The sequence below is a fragment of the Electrophorus electricus genome, chromosome 2 (assembly GCF_041902795.1).
Source record: "Electrophorus electricus isolate QZ-2024a chromosome 2, ASM4190279v1, whole genome shotgun sequence".
In the NCBI taxonomy this organism is placed as follows: Eukaryota; Metazoa; Chordata; class Actinopteri; order Gymnotiformes; family Gymnotidae; genus Electrophorus; species Electrophorus electricus.
Window position 1 is genome coordinate 44,469,724 of NC_137498.1, and position 18,553 is coordinate 44,488,276.

At 38.8% G+C, this 18,553-nt stretch overlaps 1 protein-coding gene and 1 long non-coding RNA gene across 8 annotated transcripts in view; both read right to left on the reverse strand.

Annotated features, from left to right (window-relative positions):
• Positions 1-10,460, reverse strand: part of shisa7b (shisa family member 7) — a 12,090-nt gene extending 1,630 nt beyond the window's left edge. For 2 of the 7 annotated variants that reach the window (XR_014119508.1, XR_014119507.1), the window contains exons 1-6: positions 8,622-10,460; positions 8,180-8,334; positions 6,795-6,851; positions 5,129-5,314; positions 809-3,804; positions 247-395 (exon numbers count right to left, since the gene is read on the reverse strand). Coding sequence is in view for 2 of the 7 variants with exons in the window: in XM_081706004.1 (XP_081562130.1) it covers positions 2,963-3,804; positions 5,129-5,314; positions 6,795-6,851; positions 8,180-8,334; positions 8,622-9,310 (1,929 nt within the window). In the remaining 5 variants the exon portion in view is untranslated. Of the gene's footprint in view, positions 1-246; positions 396-628; positions 3,805-5,128; positions 5,315-6,794; positions 6,852-8,179; positions 8,335-8,621 lie in introns of those variants that run through there. The other 5 variants (XR_014119515.1, XR_014119510.1, XR_014119511.1 and 2 more) reach the window with 5 other exon arrangements.
• A 299-nt stretch (positions 10,461-10,759) lies between these two features.
• LOC145653178 (uncharacterized) lies at positions 10,760-18,134 on the reverse strand. Its single transcript, XR_014119517.1, has 3 exons — positions 17,783-18,134; positions 17,307-17,445; positions 10,760-12,332 (listed from the first exon to the last, which is right to left on the reverse strand). It is a non-coding gene; the product is annotated as an uncharacterized LOC145653178 (long non-coding RNA).
• Positions 18,135-18,553: the final 419 nt, after the last annotated feature.

Consider the following 18,553-nt stretch of genomic DNA (forward strand, 5'->3'; position numbering starts at 1 on the left):
GGGTATGATTTATTCAAATAGCTAATCTGCCATAATTCCTGACATTCCCAATTCTATCCAAGGAATTCCCAGTCTGATAGTGATACTTCTTTCTAGCTTCTACACAATCACGGTATTTAATGTTGTGTAACTCTTGATTATCTAGATCAGATATCTTCGAGCTTGGAACAAAATGTGTCATGATTCATAGGCTTCAAAGTCTTAATGGAGCAACCAGTTATAGATTTAAATGGTAGATTAACATACCATGGCAAAGAGCACCTAATACATTTCTTATGTCAAACATTTGATCCAGTTAATGAAGGTGTTCAGAGGTATCTGATACCCCAACCTGATGTGTTTATGTTGAATTAAATTCAACAAGTAGGCATTCTCACTGGAACACACACAGTTTCCTGTTGGAAAGATGCAGAGTTTATTTTCAAAATATATATTTTAAAAATATTGCCACTTTATTCTAGATCATGCCCTACATTATATGTAATTAGTGACCAGTATTCCAAAATCAAAATGTAAATATGTTTTTAGTTAAATGGTTTAGTAACTGCAGATCAGGAAATTGTTAAAACATTTACTTTGTACAACATTTCGAAGTTTGTATTTAAAAGACACACATATGAAGAGAAAATAAAGTAATATTTTGGATTTTAATTTTCATTGGGTTTCTGAAATGCACATTTTCTGACTTCTTACAAATCAGATAAAAGTCAGATCAAATGTGATATTAAGCATTCCAAAAACAGACACTGAAATACACACAGGCACAGTAATACAGACACACAAACAGGACACATACACACACACACACCTTGACATCAAAAGTCAGTTATAGGACATCACCACTGGCTTTGACGTCTTCATGCTTTTTGTCTTTTCACTTTTGATTGCATCTGCTTTTTTTCAGTAATTACAATGGTTGGGATCAAATAGAAGCTTGAATAGTAACAAAAAAGTGGAAACGTTTATAAAGTCACAGAATATAAACAGAATAAACAATAATTATGACATTAATGAATAAGAATATTAATCATAAATATGACATAATGTGCATGTAATTTGCCATGTGTACACATCTTAAAACTGGGAATTAATTTATTTTCTCTCATGTTTTTATACTACCATAACTTAGGTAGAAACAGAAGTTTTTACTCAGGTCTGTAAGCTTTTCTGTTGGCCGTTCAGTTTTCCTCTGATTTCAACAATATGGATCAGTCTGGTCTCTGGTACCGACCACAACTCTGTTCAGTTGGTGAGTATAGCAGAGAAATATACAGAAATGTTGTAACAAAAACAATGCTATTCAGAATATCATATACAAAACCAGCCTCCTCATTAATGGGAAAATGACACATCTTAATGTGTTACAAAGTGTTTAGCTTTACAAACTACATAGCCGTTTATGGCAGAACTGGTTGTTTTCCATACTCTCAGTAATAGGTTATCATTTCTTTTTAATAGCTGTGTCACTTACACTGACACGCAGTACTAATAATAATAATTTTTAAAAAGTTGGCCAAACACATAAGCACAGACATACAAAAAGGTTTAGAATAGCCCTTGAAGTAAAGTGTCCATTCCCTCCCCACTCCCAGTCTTGTACCGTGAACAGCTGCAGTTACAAATATATGAAAGTTTGCTGTCCTTGTTGATAATAATACATGCTCAATGTCTACTCTTACACTCCCATGACAACAGACCAAAAGTCAGAAACCAATTGAAAAGTCATTCGTAGCAGTCTCTTGACTCTTGACGTGCATGAAGAGGCATAGGGCCCACTGGGTAATTACTACCAGATACCGTACACTGAATGTTTCTAGTCAACAAATGTTTCCTTCCTCTACACTATTAGTCTTGTGGATATTTTAAATATTTGCTACATGTGCCTGATTAGCACATGACTCAATAAATACCAAAACATATTGCTCTCAGAGGCCCCATTTCAAACACCAATAGCTATGGTCTTATCCACAATGCAAAAATCAACTACAAATTGTGTCACATCATTGGAGTGTGCTGAAAAACTGTTCAGACTTATAATAAATACAAGCTTCACAACCTCCCATACCCATGCTGAATTACAACATTTATGGTAATAGTGCCCAAAACTCTAAAGAATCATGTCACAAATCTGATTTCTTTCAATTTCAGCATCTTCTCCTCATAGCTTCTGGTTTCATTTTTGATGGATTATCAGTATATTTCTGAACTACCTTAATTTCCTCAGTATAAACCTTTTCAGTCTTATCAGTATTACTGTCCACTTAAAATCCATCAAAAAAACACCACCAACAACAAAAAAATGTGTTCAGTTACTAAATTTATAGGATGCCACAGGTTTTGTACCACAATTAGAAATCCATGAATTTAGAATCATGGAACCTTCCATGGGTTTTGACACAATTTTCCACCTCTCCTGCAAGCAAAGTTTGTTGTTGGATTCAGAATTATTTAGCTCTCACTTGAGAATACATTACATCCTATATTATTTATTGTACTTTGTTTTTTGCCTTCATTTGTCTTAATATTCTCTGAAAAATATGGGTCAATATTACCTCCAAAGACTTCATATACAGTATACATACACTCAAATAGGTAAAAATTGAACCCTTCTAAGTTTTCCTGTTTCATCTAAGAAACATCATATCACAAAGGTTTATCCTATCCTTGTTGCTTAGCAACAAGCAGCAGGGAGCAAATAGAAGAATCACAAACTCACTTGTATTGTCTCACAGCTCTCTGTCTCTCAGGTCTTAGCAATACACCAAGTTCCCCTTGCTATGAGCCTCACACCCTACATCACGTCTTACTATAAGCCTTCTCCACATTCCTTTTCTTCACATTATCCTTCAAACTCTAAGCTTTGTTCTGTCTTCCTTATGGCATGTATCTCTTATAAAAGAGCACATGCATCTTTACTTTTTTTCATAACCCTTTCCTCATTTTCTTCTCCTGCAGTAGTCCTTCACACAGTGACTTCATTCTTACTCCCTGTGCGCAGTGCCTGGCTGCCCACCCCTCCTCCTCCCCCTCCTCCTCCTGGGAGGAAGTGCAGCTGTTCGATAGTGTTCTGTCGCTTTGTGGCAAAAGCCATCCTGCGGGCACTGTGGCCCATCGTTCCAGCACCACCCCCAGAGCTGTGCCCCTCCCCCCAGCTTGGAGCACTAGCCCCATGGCCAGCTGACATAGCTACGACACTACGCTCCTGTTCACGGCCAGAGCTCGGGTTCGAGTTCATCTTTATCATGTGGTGGCGGTCAAGTGAGGGGGTCACACACACATTCTGCTGAGACTGCGCTTTCTTGTGGTGGTTGAGATGAGACATGGTAGACATTATCCCCAGTCCATAGTCACCCATTCCTCCCCCAATCATTCTCTCCTCTAGGCGATCAGGTGACACCAGGAGGCGTTCATGGGACTTCCGGTGTGTCTGGGAATTGGTATTCATGCTGGTGGCAATGGCTTTGTAGTACTGGTGCTGCTGGTTCTTGGAGAGGTAAGAGAGAGTGTTTCCCTCTCCCAGGGCCAGAAGATGGTCTTGAGACATCACTCGTCGTGGTGGCTTGCTTGTTGTCTCGAAAGTGTGGTTGTATGGTGACTGGGGTAAGGGGTAAGGGTTTGGTGTGGAGGTAGAAATAGGTGCATGTATTCGGGGACGGGATGAGTTCAGAGGAAGCGTGCCCCTTGACCCTACAGTATAGTCACCTCCCCAGTGCAGGTGATGCTGGGAGGAATGGAAGGATGGTGAGGTGTTGTTGGGTCGTCTCTTCGAGGTATAATAACCTGTGTAATCGTCCAACTCTTTCTCTGTGTTTAGGTGGAAAAAATATTGAAAGAAAAATAGCAGAATTGCAAAATATTGCAGAGTGAGATACACATGTAGTGAATTAATCCATCGAAATGGTCAACCAATGTACATAATGTCTAGAATGTTTTGTCTTTTTCTAACTAATTATGTCACAACAATGCATTCATTTTCAGTTCTGAAAACTATCTGTAGAAAAAAAAAACTTGAAGTAAAGGTTCAGCATTAAATAAGATTTCTAGTTATAATTTTGCATTATCTCAAATATAATCAATATTCAAAAGCATGACTGTCATCCAGTGTTTCCTTTATTAGTTAAGAACCTGCACCACATTTGGCTAGCAAGTTTTTAATCCAAAATACTTCCAGTAAATAAAAATCTTCACTTACTTGCCTCACACCAAATCCAGTTTTTATGGAATGTAACATATATTTTTTATGTGGCTTAGGACAAAACCTATTTTTAAAACTTTTTTCTTGTAGCTGAACTGGTAGGCAGAGCAATGAGTTGACATCACCAAAGTCATTGGTTTGATTCCTAACAGAGCATAATATCTGCCATACTAATGGAAATTAATTTTAGATTAGAGCATCTGCCAAAATTGTACCAGATACCTGAGTTATGTTGATGATAATATAGCATAGCTTTGAATTTAAATTTATACGTACATGCTATCAATGCTATTTTAAATGTAATTTGAAATAAATAATGAGAATGTATTTACAAAATGTTTGGAGTTTCCATTACTTGCTATCTACAGTAGCTTCGTCGCTCAGTGCAAAACTAATAAAAGAAACATCAGAGATCAAAGTCTGGGAAGACAGACTACAATTATGTGTATGTGGAGAATTATGTAAATTTGATTGTTTGTGTTTTAAACCAGTCCTTTAGCCACATGCATGACACTAGGCAGAATAGACATTATTACAAGCAAGAGCCCAGTCAAAGTCTTTAACTGAATCAGTTTCAGTATTTTTATTTGTGATTACAGAGCCATTTGAAACTAAAATAGCTGTGATGCAAAGTTGGATAAAAGATTATCTACCTTTCTGAAAGGTTACATGTAATTCTGGATTTCTACTTGTTTTTACTTTAGGAATCCAGAATTATGAGCATTTCACTTCTCCTACAAACTCGTACTTTATTTGCAATATATTTATCGAACTTAGTGTTCTTAGCATATCAAAAGCTTACACTCATCTGACAGCATGTATGCTGTACTTTTCATGCTCTCAATCATAAGATACTCAAAAAGCAGCAGCAGTAGGACCTCAGTGGCAGTTCCTCATCACATGCACCCCTCCACCCCAAACACACACACTCACCTAGTCTCTTGAGGGAGCAGTATCTGTTAATCTCAGGTTTCATAACAGCCTCATATGATGGTGGAAGTTGGGCCAGGTTGTGGAAGGAGTGAGACAAAGTTGGATGAGGGCTTGCATTTATGTTTTTGCTGGAAAGCAGAGTTCCAGTCGAGACCAGCTGGGCATTGTTCATCCTTGGTACACGCTCTAAAAGAAAATAGAACAGATTGTATATAAACCACCAAGAGGTGCTGGTGAACCCATAACTCTATCAGCCAAAGAGCATGAGGGTTTAACAGAAACTGAATCTAAAATATCAACCAGTCCCTTACCAGACCCCCAAGGGTAATGTTTAGATAGACATCCTGCAATAGGTATTTAGTAGCCTCATTGTATTACAATGCAGAGGTGCACCCTAAATCTGGGGTTTGGACCCCTCCACTGCTGGGGATCCGTAAGGGTTAGGGTTGAGACTAGGGTTAGAGTTGAGACTAGGGTTAGAGTTGAGAGTAGGGTTAGTGTTGAGACTAGGGTCAGGGTTGAGACTAGGGTTAGGGTTGAGACTAGGGTCAGGGTTGAGATTAGGGTCAGGGTTGAGACTAGGGTTAGGGTTGAGACTAGACTAAATCTCAATGTCATTGGGTTGTAAAGATCACAGGGTCCTTCTTTGATAGTAAAGTGATATACTAGCCAGTCCTGAATGTTCATGGTTGCAACACAGAGCATGTTTAGCATTTCCCTCTGACTGTGCAGATGCACTCATTGATTTGTGGCTGTTATAATACGAAAATATATATTGACAAGTTTCATACCCATTAGCAGGGATTTACTTTACCAGAATGATGGCATATGGAAAAACTAACTTTTACAAAATAACACTAGTAGTCAAAGAAAATAAAATGTGTTTAAACATTTATAGAACTTTAAATATTGATATTTACGGCACTACCACAATACATTTAGCAACTTACAGAAATGAACACAGAATGTAACAACTGCATAAACATAATATTATAACAATGATCCAAAGTCACAGCATAGCAAAGTATACCTGATTTATTCTAAAATGTTTTAAATGTTTTAAGCATTTTTTAATGTAAGGGCTCATCCTTAAATATTTATCCAAGGCTTGTTTATACAAGGGTTGATTCTTAAATAAAAATGTGAGGATGAAAAGCCAGTCTGTCATATGACACTTTTTTCTCTCAAACGACCATGCTATTGTGTTCTAGACATATATCACAGGTTCATAAGCATGCCCACACACAGTCCAAAGTTAGCCAACTCTGCACAACAGGCACTTGGTACCCACACTGATTGGCAAATGTGATGCAAAACTAAACAGAGATTACGACAGGGTAATGGCAGTATGTGTGTGAGCGCAGGGTGAGGGAGACAGGGTAGATAACTGCACTCATTTTGAGTTAGTGAGCCAGCACACAGAAAAACTGAAGCATGAGAAGCGATACGCAATATGAATATACACAAATAGAGGCGATTTAAGCAACTTGCTCACATTACTGCACATCCATTACACCTGTATGTAGAGAGGCTCTTAGTAATACACACACACACACACACACACACACACACACACACACACACACACACACACACACAAACACACAGCCATTTACTTGCTGATTTAAGCCAGGTGTTCACAGATCGCCTGCACCCTTTGTCTTACCGATAGTAGCTGTGTGTTTGGGGCTGGACCCAGACTGGATTAAATTGTGTTTCCCAACTGCAAGAGAGCAGAATGAAAACTGACTCCCACCACCAAAGTATAATACTGTAAGTGACTGTCCCATGTCATTATTACTTTGGTTCTGTATTTGGTTCAAAGTAAGTGACTGTCCGGTGTGACTGCACACTTATTGCTTTGGTTCTGTGTTTGGTTTAAAGTATGTGATGGTCCCATCTGTCTCCTCACTCCCCATCTCACACTCAGTTGTCACCTGCATGAGTGCTAATGATTCAAGCACTTCTGTCCAAAAGTGAAGAACATCATTATCATTTAAAACAGTTTCGTACCTCCATGGCCCTCATCAAGCAGAAGTGTGCATGGGCTCTAAACATACAAACTATCAAAAATGGAGGGAATCCAACTGAAAGTCTTTTTTCACACACCTAAAATTAAAAGTAAACAGCTTTCCATACAACAGCCTTGTGGTATTTTACATGTATTCAGTTCTGACGGAGGGTCGGTCAATACACTTCCAAGAAAACTACCAGTTTGTATTCAGAAAGTATTTCAGTGGAAACAAGACAGATACTTATTTAAGATAATTCTCACAGCTGGTAAGACGGCTATTACTAGAAAATGTTAAAGAATGATTTAAGAATGAATCTCAACCTTAAACAAATACAGTGGTTTGATAACATAAGGGATATTTCAGATGGACGGTTTTTATAAAGCTCATTATCTCAGGTGTGTCATCATCATGAGCAAAAGTTCTTGGACTAGGCAAAATTAAATTAATAAAAAAAAGGTTCTGTGTGGGTTAGGGTTCCACACTATCCAAACATTGCTTTACTCATGAAATATAATGTCCCATTATTATATAATTATTAGTCACACATCATGCATTGCAAGTGTATGGTTTTTGCATATCTAAGTATGCAGTGTCTATATGTATATACCACAGTACATAGTATAAAAATCCATTATCCAATAGGCTACAGGAGATGGTACATCAAAAATATTTATGAAGCAATATTAGGGTTTGAATGCCAGGATTGTCACTTTAATGTTGGGTTCCTCATTGTGCTATTTTATGCCTTAATTTGCTCACCGCACACTCACGCTTTCTTTAATTTATTCAGGTGTCATATATCTCAAAGTTCCTGTACAAAATACTTATTACTTGTAGCACATCAAAATGCTTGTACCTTGTGAAAAATACAAAGTACAGCCGGTGACCACTTCTAGCAGCTCAAACATACAAGCTTTATTGTGTGTACCCTGCCTTATAACTTGTAACCTGAAATCTCTGAATCCTGTAACTATATACTTGCTGGAACTCCTGTAGGGCTAGTCTGAATCCTACGGTTCATGTGTAGAAGACTCACTGCGGTTATCTTTGCTCTGGAGGATGGGCATGTAGAGGTTTTTGGATTGCTGTGCCAGAGTACGTTCACCCGTGGTGCTGGTCAGGACAGTGCTGTTGTTCCGCTCGCCCTGTTGAACTGGGCTAGACTGATGACGTAGGATGTCGACCAGTGCTCTGAGAAAAGTTTTTTTAAAAAAGACATGGAAAGGTAAGAGCAAAATTATCGAAGGATTTTGGTGACAGATACTACAAAATACAAAAACTAAGGATTATTTATTTATTTAATTGATTCAACTTGCATTCCATCTTATAAACATCTGTCACTGTCAAAGGCAATCCCAGGGGTTTAAGGTCCATATTCCCAAGAATGAGGGTGACACTGTACCATGTAAATGTTTGAGTGACTCCTCTTTCAGACTGACTCAAATATGAACTTAATTGTTTTATGCAAGTTCACTCACCTGGGCATGTTTATATCTCTGTTTCTGGGTCTGCGGGAGATCTTGTGGAAAGCCACTCTGACTCCAATGGCTACAGCCAGCGTAAAAGAGATGACACCCCCGATGACATAGGCTGTGTTGTTACTCTGCTGCTGTAGTGGGTCGAAGTCCGGGTCCGAACGGCTCGGGGGTTGTGTGGCAGGCACCTGCGTATTAGCCCAGATGGGCGACTTGTAATTGGTACAGGAGTCCTGATCCAGCCGGTTGCGTTGATGCTCACAGCAGAAGCGGTAGTGGCATGTGCCACAGCAGTAAATGTATGTGCCCTTGGTACAGTTAAAGGTGATGTCGAACTGGCCCATGACATCATAGTAGCCCCGGCACACATCAACATCCACCAGTCGACGGGGCGGAGGTGCCACCTGTGCAGCCCCCAGCGGGGGTTTCAGGGCATCAGCTGTCATGTTGCGAGGGAGCATGATCTGGGGGAGGGGCATAGGAGGGATCTCAGCCACTTCTGGCTCTACTGCCATGGCTGCTGCTTCCTTTATCCCGCCCTCCAGTGTAGGGGGTTGGACTGCATCACCACGCCTTTTCAATAGAAGCAGCAGTGGCCCACCATTGGCTAAGCGCCGTTCTGAGGTAATAGCCACTGCAAAAACCATATAGTCCAATAGAACAAAAAAAAACAAGATGGCAGCAGATGGCATTTTGATGTTTGGGGCTCCTTTTTTATCAAATAAGATGAATGTACACTTTGGGTACAAAAGAGTTCACAGACTTATAAAAGACTGGTATATTGAAGAAAAACCTATCAAAAGTTATGCATCACTGTGACAATTTATGACATACAGGCAAGAAGTTCAATTTCCCTTAAATGTGCATACACTGGTATGCAAGGTATTCAATATGCAAAGTACACATCTAACTTTGCAATTTTAGGGTGAATCATTGAAGAATGTACAATGTCAGTGATGTCTGTGAGATAACATATTACTATGGCAATATCAACAACCGAAATGTTTTAGTTTTTTCTATTCCAACTGATCTTTCAGTCTTATGCTTAAACTTACTGAGGTTTCGGCATGGTCAAATCATTAAAAGGAATGTTTTCCAGACACAACTTCATTTTGACTCAAAACTAAAATATTATGAAATAATTTGAATAATTGAATATTCTATAAAATTTAAAGGAATTGTCTTTATAAATAAATGTAAGTATTGAATGCTTTGTTAAGAACAACTGCATGCCCTAAAGAAAAGTATATGTTAATATGTAAATGTTTAAATATTTAAAGCATCACTAAAACACGTCAACATAACAGATTAATTTTCTTTTCTAACATGGTTTGTTTTGTTTAAATGTGTCTAAATGAACTGAAAACTATTACACTAACAAACTGCTCCAGATATAACGATAGTCCACCTTAAGGAGGACGTGTAAACATTTGCTTGAGTATAAACTTGATATCTTAAATTGAACTTTTACATATTATTCTTTTTATTTACAATTGTTCTTATTCCTACTTGGCACTTTAATTTCTACACAAACTAAAGACCTGTATGAAAAGAAATGATGACAAATCAACTTCAGCAAATCCTGTTACTGCATTGTTTTAGCTCTTCCTAGTGAACTGTAAACATTTGTGGCAGCTCTGAGAATTGATGTCTTGTAAACAAATCTGAGAGGACTGATGTATTTGGCAGTGTCAATGAAAATAACCCATAAAAAATTATGACTTTTCAAGCCTTTAGATAATTGGGTAATGCTATTGCACAGTCCAACTGATCATAACAACAGGTTAATTTTGCAATCTGTGTGCATACAAAAATACAGTCTAAATACAGTCTCTTCAGTGTTCAGGAAATTATTGCAAGAGTAAGAAAATAACCTCAAAGAAGTGATAGCAAATGAAAACTCTAAATTTCAAAATGAAGGAAGAGCTGATCTTTCTGAAGGCGATGCAACAATTTGACTCAAACTTCAGAAGAGTCTATTCAGTGAGGGTACTCGTGAAAGGTACCAAGCAGCATATTTTAACTCTTGGCTTGACAAGAAGTGAGGGAAGCTGTGTGTGTGTGTGTGTGTGTGTGTGTGTGTGTGTGTGTGTGTGTGTGTGTGTGTGTGTGTGTGTGTGTGTGTGTGTGTGTGTGGTTGTCTCAGGAAGGGAGTGGAGTAGGGTAGATAAGGTTTGGAAGAAGTGGCCAGGTGTTGTCTGCTAAAAGGTTTAGGTGAGTTAGGGATAGGAGTGTTAACCCTAACCCTAAAGGGTCTAGGTGTGTTGGGCCCTCGTGAGTAAGTGTCTCTGCTCTGGGTTTAACTCTGCCCAACAGAATAAAACAAATGAGGGCCCAGATTTCACTGGATTGCTTGATTGTGCCCACTGAACAGACATGAGCAAAACAAGATTCATTTGTCAATATGGAATACAGAGAGGGCAACAAGCAAAGACAAACGGGCCTCTTACCAAAATGAATTAGCCTATTCTATATACTAAAGAGTACTTTTACTTTTAATGTGCAGTTTTCAAATAGTGACAACTAGTAAAAATGTAACTAAAAACCTATGTAAATAAACTGAAGCCATAGATCACATGCTGGTGAATATGGTAAATGCACCGTGCCTCTACTGGTCTCAGAAATATCCCTGAATATATCTGTGCACATGTGCTTTCAAAGCGACTTCACATTTCTGATAGTTGCAAACCCAATAACTGTGATGTCAGCAACTTTAACATTAGCATGGCTCTGGAGAATATGGCTTCTGCAATGACAGAGATCTTAACATTAGCATTGGGTATGGGGACTATGGCTTCAGGGAATTTTGTCCAGTTTTGTAACCCTTCAGGGGTGAACCACCTCCTAAGGGTTTTGTCCTAAATGTACACAGAAATTGAAGAAAAGGTAGAGAGGATCAAATTTTCTCATGTAAAAACAGAAGCACAGAATTGCTCAGAGGTTCTATAATGAAGTAGATATGAGGACTAGGACAGTTGACTAACTGACAAAATTAGCAGCAGGTCACTTTGGGGAGTTTAATGAGGCTTGTGTTGGCCACCATCAGTCCAGGGCCACACAGGGTTAAGGTTAGGGTTAGGGTTAAGGTTAAGGTTAAGGTTAGGGTGGGTGACCCCACAGGGCCAACTCCTCCCAGTAAGAGTGAGTGTGCGACCACACAGGCTAATGCCCAGCTGATATCCACTCTTAAATAAAGCACTTTGAACCAGTAATGCACTAATCTCTGGAGTCCTTAGAGCAGCAGTGATTTTTGACCACTTGTCCTTGGGCAGTAGCACTAATACTCTTCTCGACACAACCACTCACTATGACTTGCACTATTCTGGCAGGACAATGTTTATGTGGAATGTAATGTAGGCTAAATAGTAATGGTATTTTTCAGTTTGCGTTAAAGAATGATAAAAGATTTCAGAATTACAGTTGAAGTTTCTCTTTTTTGCTTCTGCCTGGCACAGTTAGTGTTTGGCACTGGTTTTGGTTGCGCTTTAAAAAGAAAGAAGAAGAAGAAGACAAATGCTTGAATCTGTGCAAATCAACATCCTCTGCAAAAAGCCCCTGATGCATAATAAAGGAAGCAAACCATACGCTCCATCATCCTCATTAAAAAAGAAAGACTTGTCTTGTTGGCTGGTGCACCAGTCATTCTCATCCACACTGATGGCTCTTTCGGTTCTTCTTGGCTTCTGTTGTTCTTTTGTTAATCTTGGATTCTCACTGAAAAAAGAGATGTACATAATGAACAGAAGATCCAAACTCATCAGAAATAGATATGAATATATGAATGAAACATACATACAGACAGACAGACAGACAGACAGACAGACAGATATATAGATAGATAGATCTGGTTATCCTTAAAGTCTCTGGTTACAATAATCTTCATTGTCACCTTATCTTGAAATCAAACAACATATGTCACTGCAGAGAGCAAAAAATTATTTGTATTTGATAATGGTAGCGTTTACCCATCATGACAGGATATTAAATACGTTTTGATACTTCACGTCATCATTTTCACAAGCGTTAGATAACATGATGTAGACAATACACTGTATCATTCATTACTCATTTTGTAATTAAAAAACTAAAACTTTTATTCTTTTTCTCCTTAATATTGCATTAATAAAGCTAAAACTAATTAAACAAATTACCTAGACTTAAGATCAGTCAATATAACAGCCACACTGATTACTTCAGGATACTAGCAAAAATAAGTTCAGAATAAACAACAAAATGTCTTTTCCTCCTTATATTGCATCAGCTATTTGTACTGCATAAGGAAACATGCAGGGAGTATTACTGAGGACCTCTCACATTCAGGACACAGTCTGTTTGGGGCAGGGAGTATTAGTGAGGACCCCTTACACCACTAGCTGTTCAACTAATGTATACTAACTACAGTCATGTGCCTTGAATTTCACCATAACCAAGTATGCTGTGCAACACAATACTTTAACTGCACAATAATTATGACTTTGTTCAAAACTGTTGCAAGCAATATTTTCAGTCTCTGTTCAATATTTTTTGAACTTCAACTGTTTTGCAAGCTATCTCTTTATTTTATGTAACTGAGGTTTCAACAACAGGCTGCTTTCTGCATCAGATTTAAAACCTTCATACTCGCCTACAAAACCAAAAATAGACCAGCCCCTCCATACATGATGTCAATGGTCAAAGGCCAATCTGTACCTCAAGTACTTTGAACTGCAAGTACGGCTTGGACTGAACAACTAGACAACTAACACTTACCCATAATGAGCACTCAACCACAAATATAACGTTATCTTGTAGTGTGGCTACTATACAGCATCTATCCTCATAGAACAGGCCAATATTAGTGAAAATTATCTTAAAATCTTTTCATTAAAAATCACTGTAGGAACTGAAGGTTCGAAGGTATTTATAAATGTATATATATTAAGGTAACTGCCAATATACAAGTTGTTATTGCTTCAGGTTAACATTATGAATTTCACTAACCATAACTCTGACCCTGACCTTGACCATAACTCTATCCTAACCATAACCTAACCTAACACTGACCCTGACCCTAACCCTGACACTGATCCTAACCTTAACCTAACCCTAACCCTAACCCTGACACTGATCCTAACCCTAACCCTAAACCCTAAACCCTAAACCTAACCTTAACCTAACCCTAACCCTGACACTGATCCTAACCCTAACCCTAAACCCTAAACCCTAAACCCTAAACCCTAAACCTAACCTTAACCTAACCCTAACCCTGACACTGATCCTAACCCTAAACCTAACTATTTTACCCCGTTACACTCATTCAGTTCACTTCCCCATAGATTTTGAGAGGTTTGGATAAAGTAGTGTGTGAAACTCACAGTGAAAGAGGGATGAAAGAAGACATTGCAGATAATGTAAGCTGTCTGGGTCAAAAATGAATCTTTCTTCAGGTAATTATAGCCAGATAATTCAAGGACTAGCAAAATTAATTGTTTTCTGTGAGATGATGGAGGGATAAAAGATAGCAGGGTTAAACAGATGAGTGTTATTTGAGTGAAAAGCAATCATGTGCTTTAAGCTCCTATCCAAATCTGATACTGTGGGTGGTTTGTTCAAAACTGTAATGATTAGCAAAAGCATGTGTTTCTATGGGATGATGGAGAAATGACAACAGAATGGTGGGTTTGCTAAATGAGTCAATAAGAAATGTAGTTATTTGCTTTAGGTTAGCAGTTTAAATCTATTGATCAAATGTGCTCATAGTGATTAAGGCACTAGCAAAATCAATTGTTTTCTGTGGGAAGATGGAGGGATGAAACAGTATCGGTGTTATATTGGCGCTGAAATTATCACACACATCTCAAACTGCTTTTAAATTGAATCTCTGTTTTTAAATTAAACTTGCTTATGTGATTTCTAATTCAGCATGCTATAATAACTATAAAAAAATGTCTTAGCTGATTGATAATATTTGGGGGATATTTTAAATTTGATTGTCACTGATCTATTCCTTTTAGTCAACTCTTTTCTATATGACTGGAAATGTTGACTTAATGCCTTATGATGACAATAAAATAATTTCTTAGACTTCTACTGTCGCATAAAACATATAAGGCTGATACTGACTACTAAATTGGCCAGTTGGTGGAAAAAGTTGAGCTTAGAACTAAATCAAAGTTGTGATGTGCATATTCCTTTTCAGAAGTGCTGTGTTGGCATGTTATCTACAGTAACATTTCTCTTATGTAGATTGATACATTTACATAAAGTATATTACAATTTTTACTGAGTTTGAATGCAAACTGAGGGTTAAAGGTCTTGCTCAGGGGCCCAACAGTAGCAAATTGGCAGTGGTGGGGCTTGAACTGACAGCCTTCTGATCACTAGTCAAGTACCTTAACCACTGAGCTACCCTCTTTCTATTCTACAAGAGTCCACCACATTTGTCAGGACAATCACTTTATGCTATCAATCACCTTATACAACCACTTTATACTATCCCAGTTGTTCCAGTTGTAACTGGACATTGTGCTATGAGTTATGGGCTTTGAATTCTACACTTTTATTAAATTCTACACCTATATTAAAGAAGAGTCATGCAAGCATTGTACTTTACAAACCTGTACAAATGAGTCAATGAACAATTTTCAAGCCACTTGTTACAGGTCTAACCATGATGTTTTTTGATTTGCTTATGGGGCTTGATTTTTCATTTAAACTTGGTATATGAATGTGAATCATCCATTCAACAACACACAAATATCATAGTGAATATGCATAGGCCATATTTTAAGCACACGGCTGTGTGACCTCTGTTATCTCACATACTGACTCATATGCTAAAATGATCTTAATATGAGTAACAGTTTCTGCCACTACATAAGCTTGAGACCAAGTCTTTCCACAACAAGCACAACTGATGCGACACTTCAGCTTGTGATGAGCAACATCTAGCTTGGGTCAGGAGAGTGTTTTGACTCAAATACTCACCTTTAAAATAAATACCTATCAGTGATCTAATGAATCCACTGTGCATTCATAAAACAGCTAAATGGAGGGAAAGAGGTGGAAAGATTGACAAAAGCACAGATGTGTAGCAAGCAGGGGGTTTGGCAGGCCAGAGTCAGCCATGTCTAGATGGAGGGAGGTGAAGAAGGGAGGGGGGTCTTTGTAGTTAAAGACACTCCCAGCGGAAGGCAGGGTAAAAGGAAAATGGGCAAACACACTTGACGGCGCACTTTAAAAAATAGCCCCCAGCAGACCTCGTCCTGACGATCTGATTGACTCTATAGACTGATTTCTAGTGGACAATCTGACTCAGAGCCACTCAGACACCTGGGCTGTCCAATGACACCAGGTCAAGGGATATGGGAGCACCAACCTGAGAAGATACATGCCTACTTCATCCGTGCAGAACACAGCATCCTCTGTGCGTTCCAGCATCTGCAGATGCTCTGCTGATGCAGACCCACACTCTTAACTCGCTCTCTCTCTGGCACGCACATACATATGCACACCCTATGGGCCTTAAAGGCATGTAGGTTTTGCCACACAACACAAACTATCTTGTATCTTTTCCTCTGTCATTCCTGGTCAGCGTGTGGGTAGAAGCTGCTCTCTCAGAATAGCTCTGCCGCAGAGAGCAAAGGAAGAGAAGGAAAAACCAATTATCCATTCCCATTTGTTTATTTTACTCAGTCTTGCCATGACTGCTCTCATGGGCCACTGCTTTGCATATTTCTCCTTTTTGAGCTAACTACCTTAAGTAACAACAACAATATGTCTTTCACCATCTCTATGACCTGTGAACAGATGTGAGTGCAGGGTCAGTCACCTTCTCAAGGCAGGTGCCAATGACAAGCTGTCATGCCCAACATGAAGCCCATCACCAAGGCATGGCTAGATGAACAATGAAAACAAAGAAAAGATGGAAGAGCCGGACAGGAAAAGAGTACAGAGGGTTGGGGGGTGGGGGAGTAAACATGGTGGGGGTTGGGAGGGTGAGAGTGTAAACATGGTGGGGGTTGGGAGGATGAGGGAGTAAACATGGTAGGGGGGTGAGGGAGTAAACATGGTGGGCCTTAAATGGTGCAAAATGTAAACGGGGGCGTGTGGGGATGCCAAACACCACCTCATTCCAAGCCTGAGTCTTTGCAGTTGATTCCTAGCAGCTGAGTCCTAGACTGAATCTTTGCCAGATGTAACATGTAATATCATAATCTTAAATATACTTAAAAACAAGTTCTTGTTTTGAATAAATTTACAAAGTAGTGAGAGTGGCATAATATGTGGTATAACAGTCTCAGTTACCTAATGTTTTCTGACACGTGTAATATTTGCCTAAATTATTCATCTAGTGAGCTATAGATTAGAACTATGTATTAAATGTAAATATGTGATATGTTTGAGACTGAATGCACACTGTTCGCAGCCTAAACGTTGCAACACCAAGGAAATTAGCATTCAAGAGGCGCTGCATGCACGCGGTGCACCACCAAGCCCTTTGAATGCACGTACAAGCCTTCCGTTAACTGCAGTGTTCCCTTAATCGGTATTCACATATTCAGTTCCCAGATATTCGATGTTTTTAGTTATTTTAGTTTTAGCTGTTCAATTAAATTAATTGAAAACCGTTTGCCATGTTGGTGAAATTCTGTGCATGCTCATCGCCTTGCAGTATTTATGCGGGGACAAAACGAAGGCGCACCTTACCTGCATGTCGCGGGCTGTATTCTGGGAAGCAGCTTGGTTTATATTTATACGATACGCTGTTCACCATGTTGCTCGTCGTTGTAATGATTAAAAATATTGTCATACAAGAAGGTTTAGTGTTCATAACTTCAGGATTGCTCTGTAGAATAAAGGAAAATTGTATCAAATTAGGGGACCATTATAAAATGCGATTTGTAAAGAATGTGTTTTCACTTTGTCGAAAATAACGCAGTAACGGAGTCACCAGAGACATAAAAGAACAAGAAAAACGACTCTGGTTTAAAAAGCCACTCTCTCAAATAGGTACAACACCCTGACCCTTGCTTAGGTGTTATTTTCTTTTTCCATCCCAGTGTCCCGTTTGGTTCGCCATAATAATATCCACTTTGTTGTTTTCATTCATATTGTACGTAATCATCAAAACGAGTTGACCAAAACATCTGAACGTCTTAATATTTAAAAACTGTGCAAATTACCTCGGTGGTTCCGTGACGGATCAGTTTAAAACCTAAGAGTATTTGCTTTGTTTCTGGACAAAAAACGCATGTACATTTTGTCAAGCTTCCAGGAGAGCGCAAGATTTTAAAAATGAGTTTGACTCAACCCACTCCAGTCCTCTTCACACCGAATAACCCGTTATTATAAAAGGGATAAAACACAACTGGCACTACCGTTTCACTGGAATTCAAATCACCGTGTCCAGTCTATTCCTCAATATCAATATAATTCAGTACGCTCCCCCTTGCAGAAAGAGAGACGTCCGTTCCGGTGAAACGCCAGGATTATGATGGTCCCACAAAGGTCCGCTTTTTGTCCATTGATTGGACAAAATCGGCACTTGCGCGCATTTTCATTTGCTAAATGCATAAATTATCTACCAATGGCTGACAGGGTTTATTGCCAGGAGGATTTGTGTGTGTGTGTGTGTGTGTGTGTGTGTGTGTGTGTGTGTGTGTGTGTGTGTGTGTGTGTGTGTGCGCGCGCTGAACTGCGCGCACTGAAGCTCATCCGCACTCAGTAAACCCAATTGACTTTATTAATTTTCACTTTAGATTCTCAGAGAAAATTGACAAAAAGGATACAAAATGGTCTTCCACTTATCGATATTACAACATATAAGAGTATATGAGACATTAAAAATGAAGTGCCTAAGGTTCCCATGACAACCGAACCACCCTTTGACTATTAATTATATATTTTAGTACAGCTGGGGTTCTTGTTTATGACTGCTGATGTCAACACTGCTC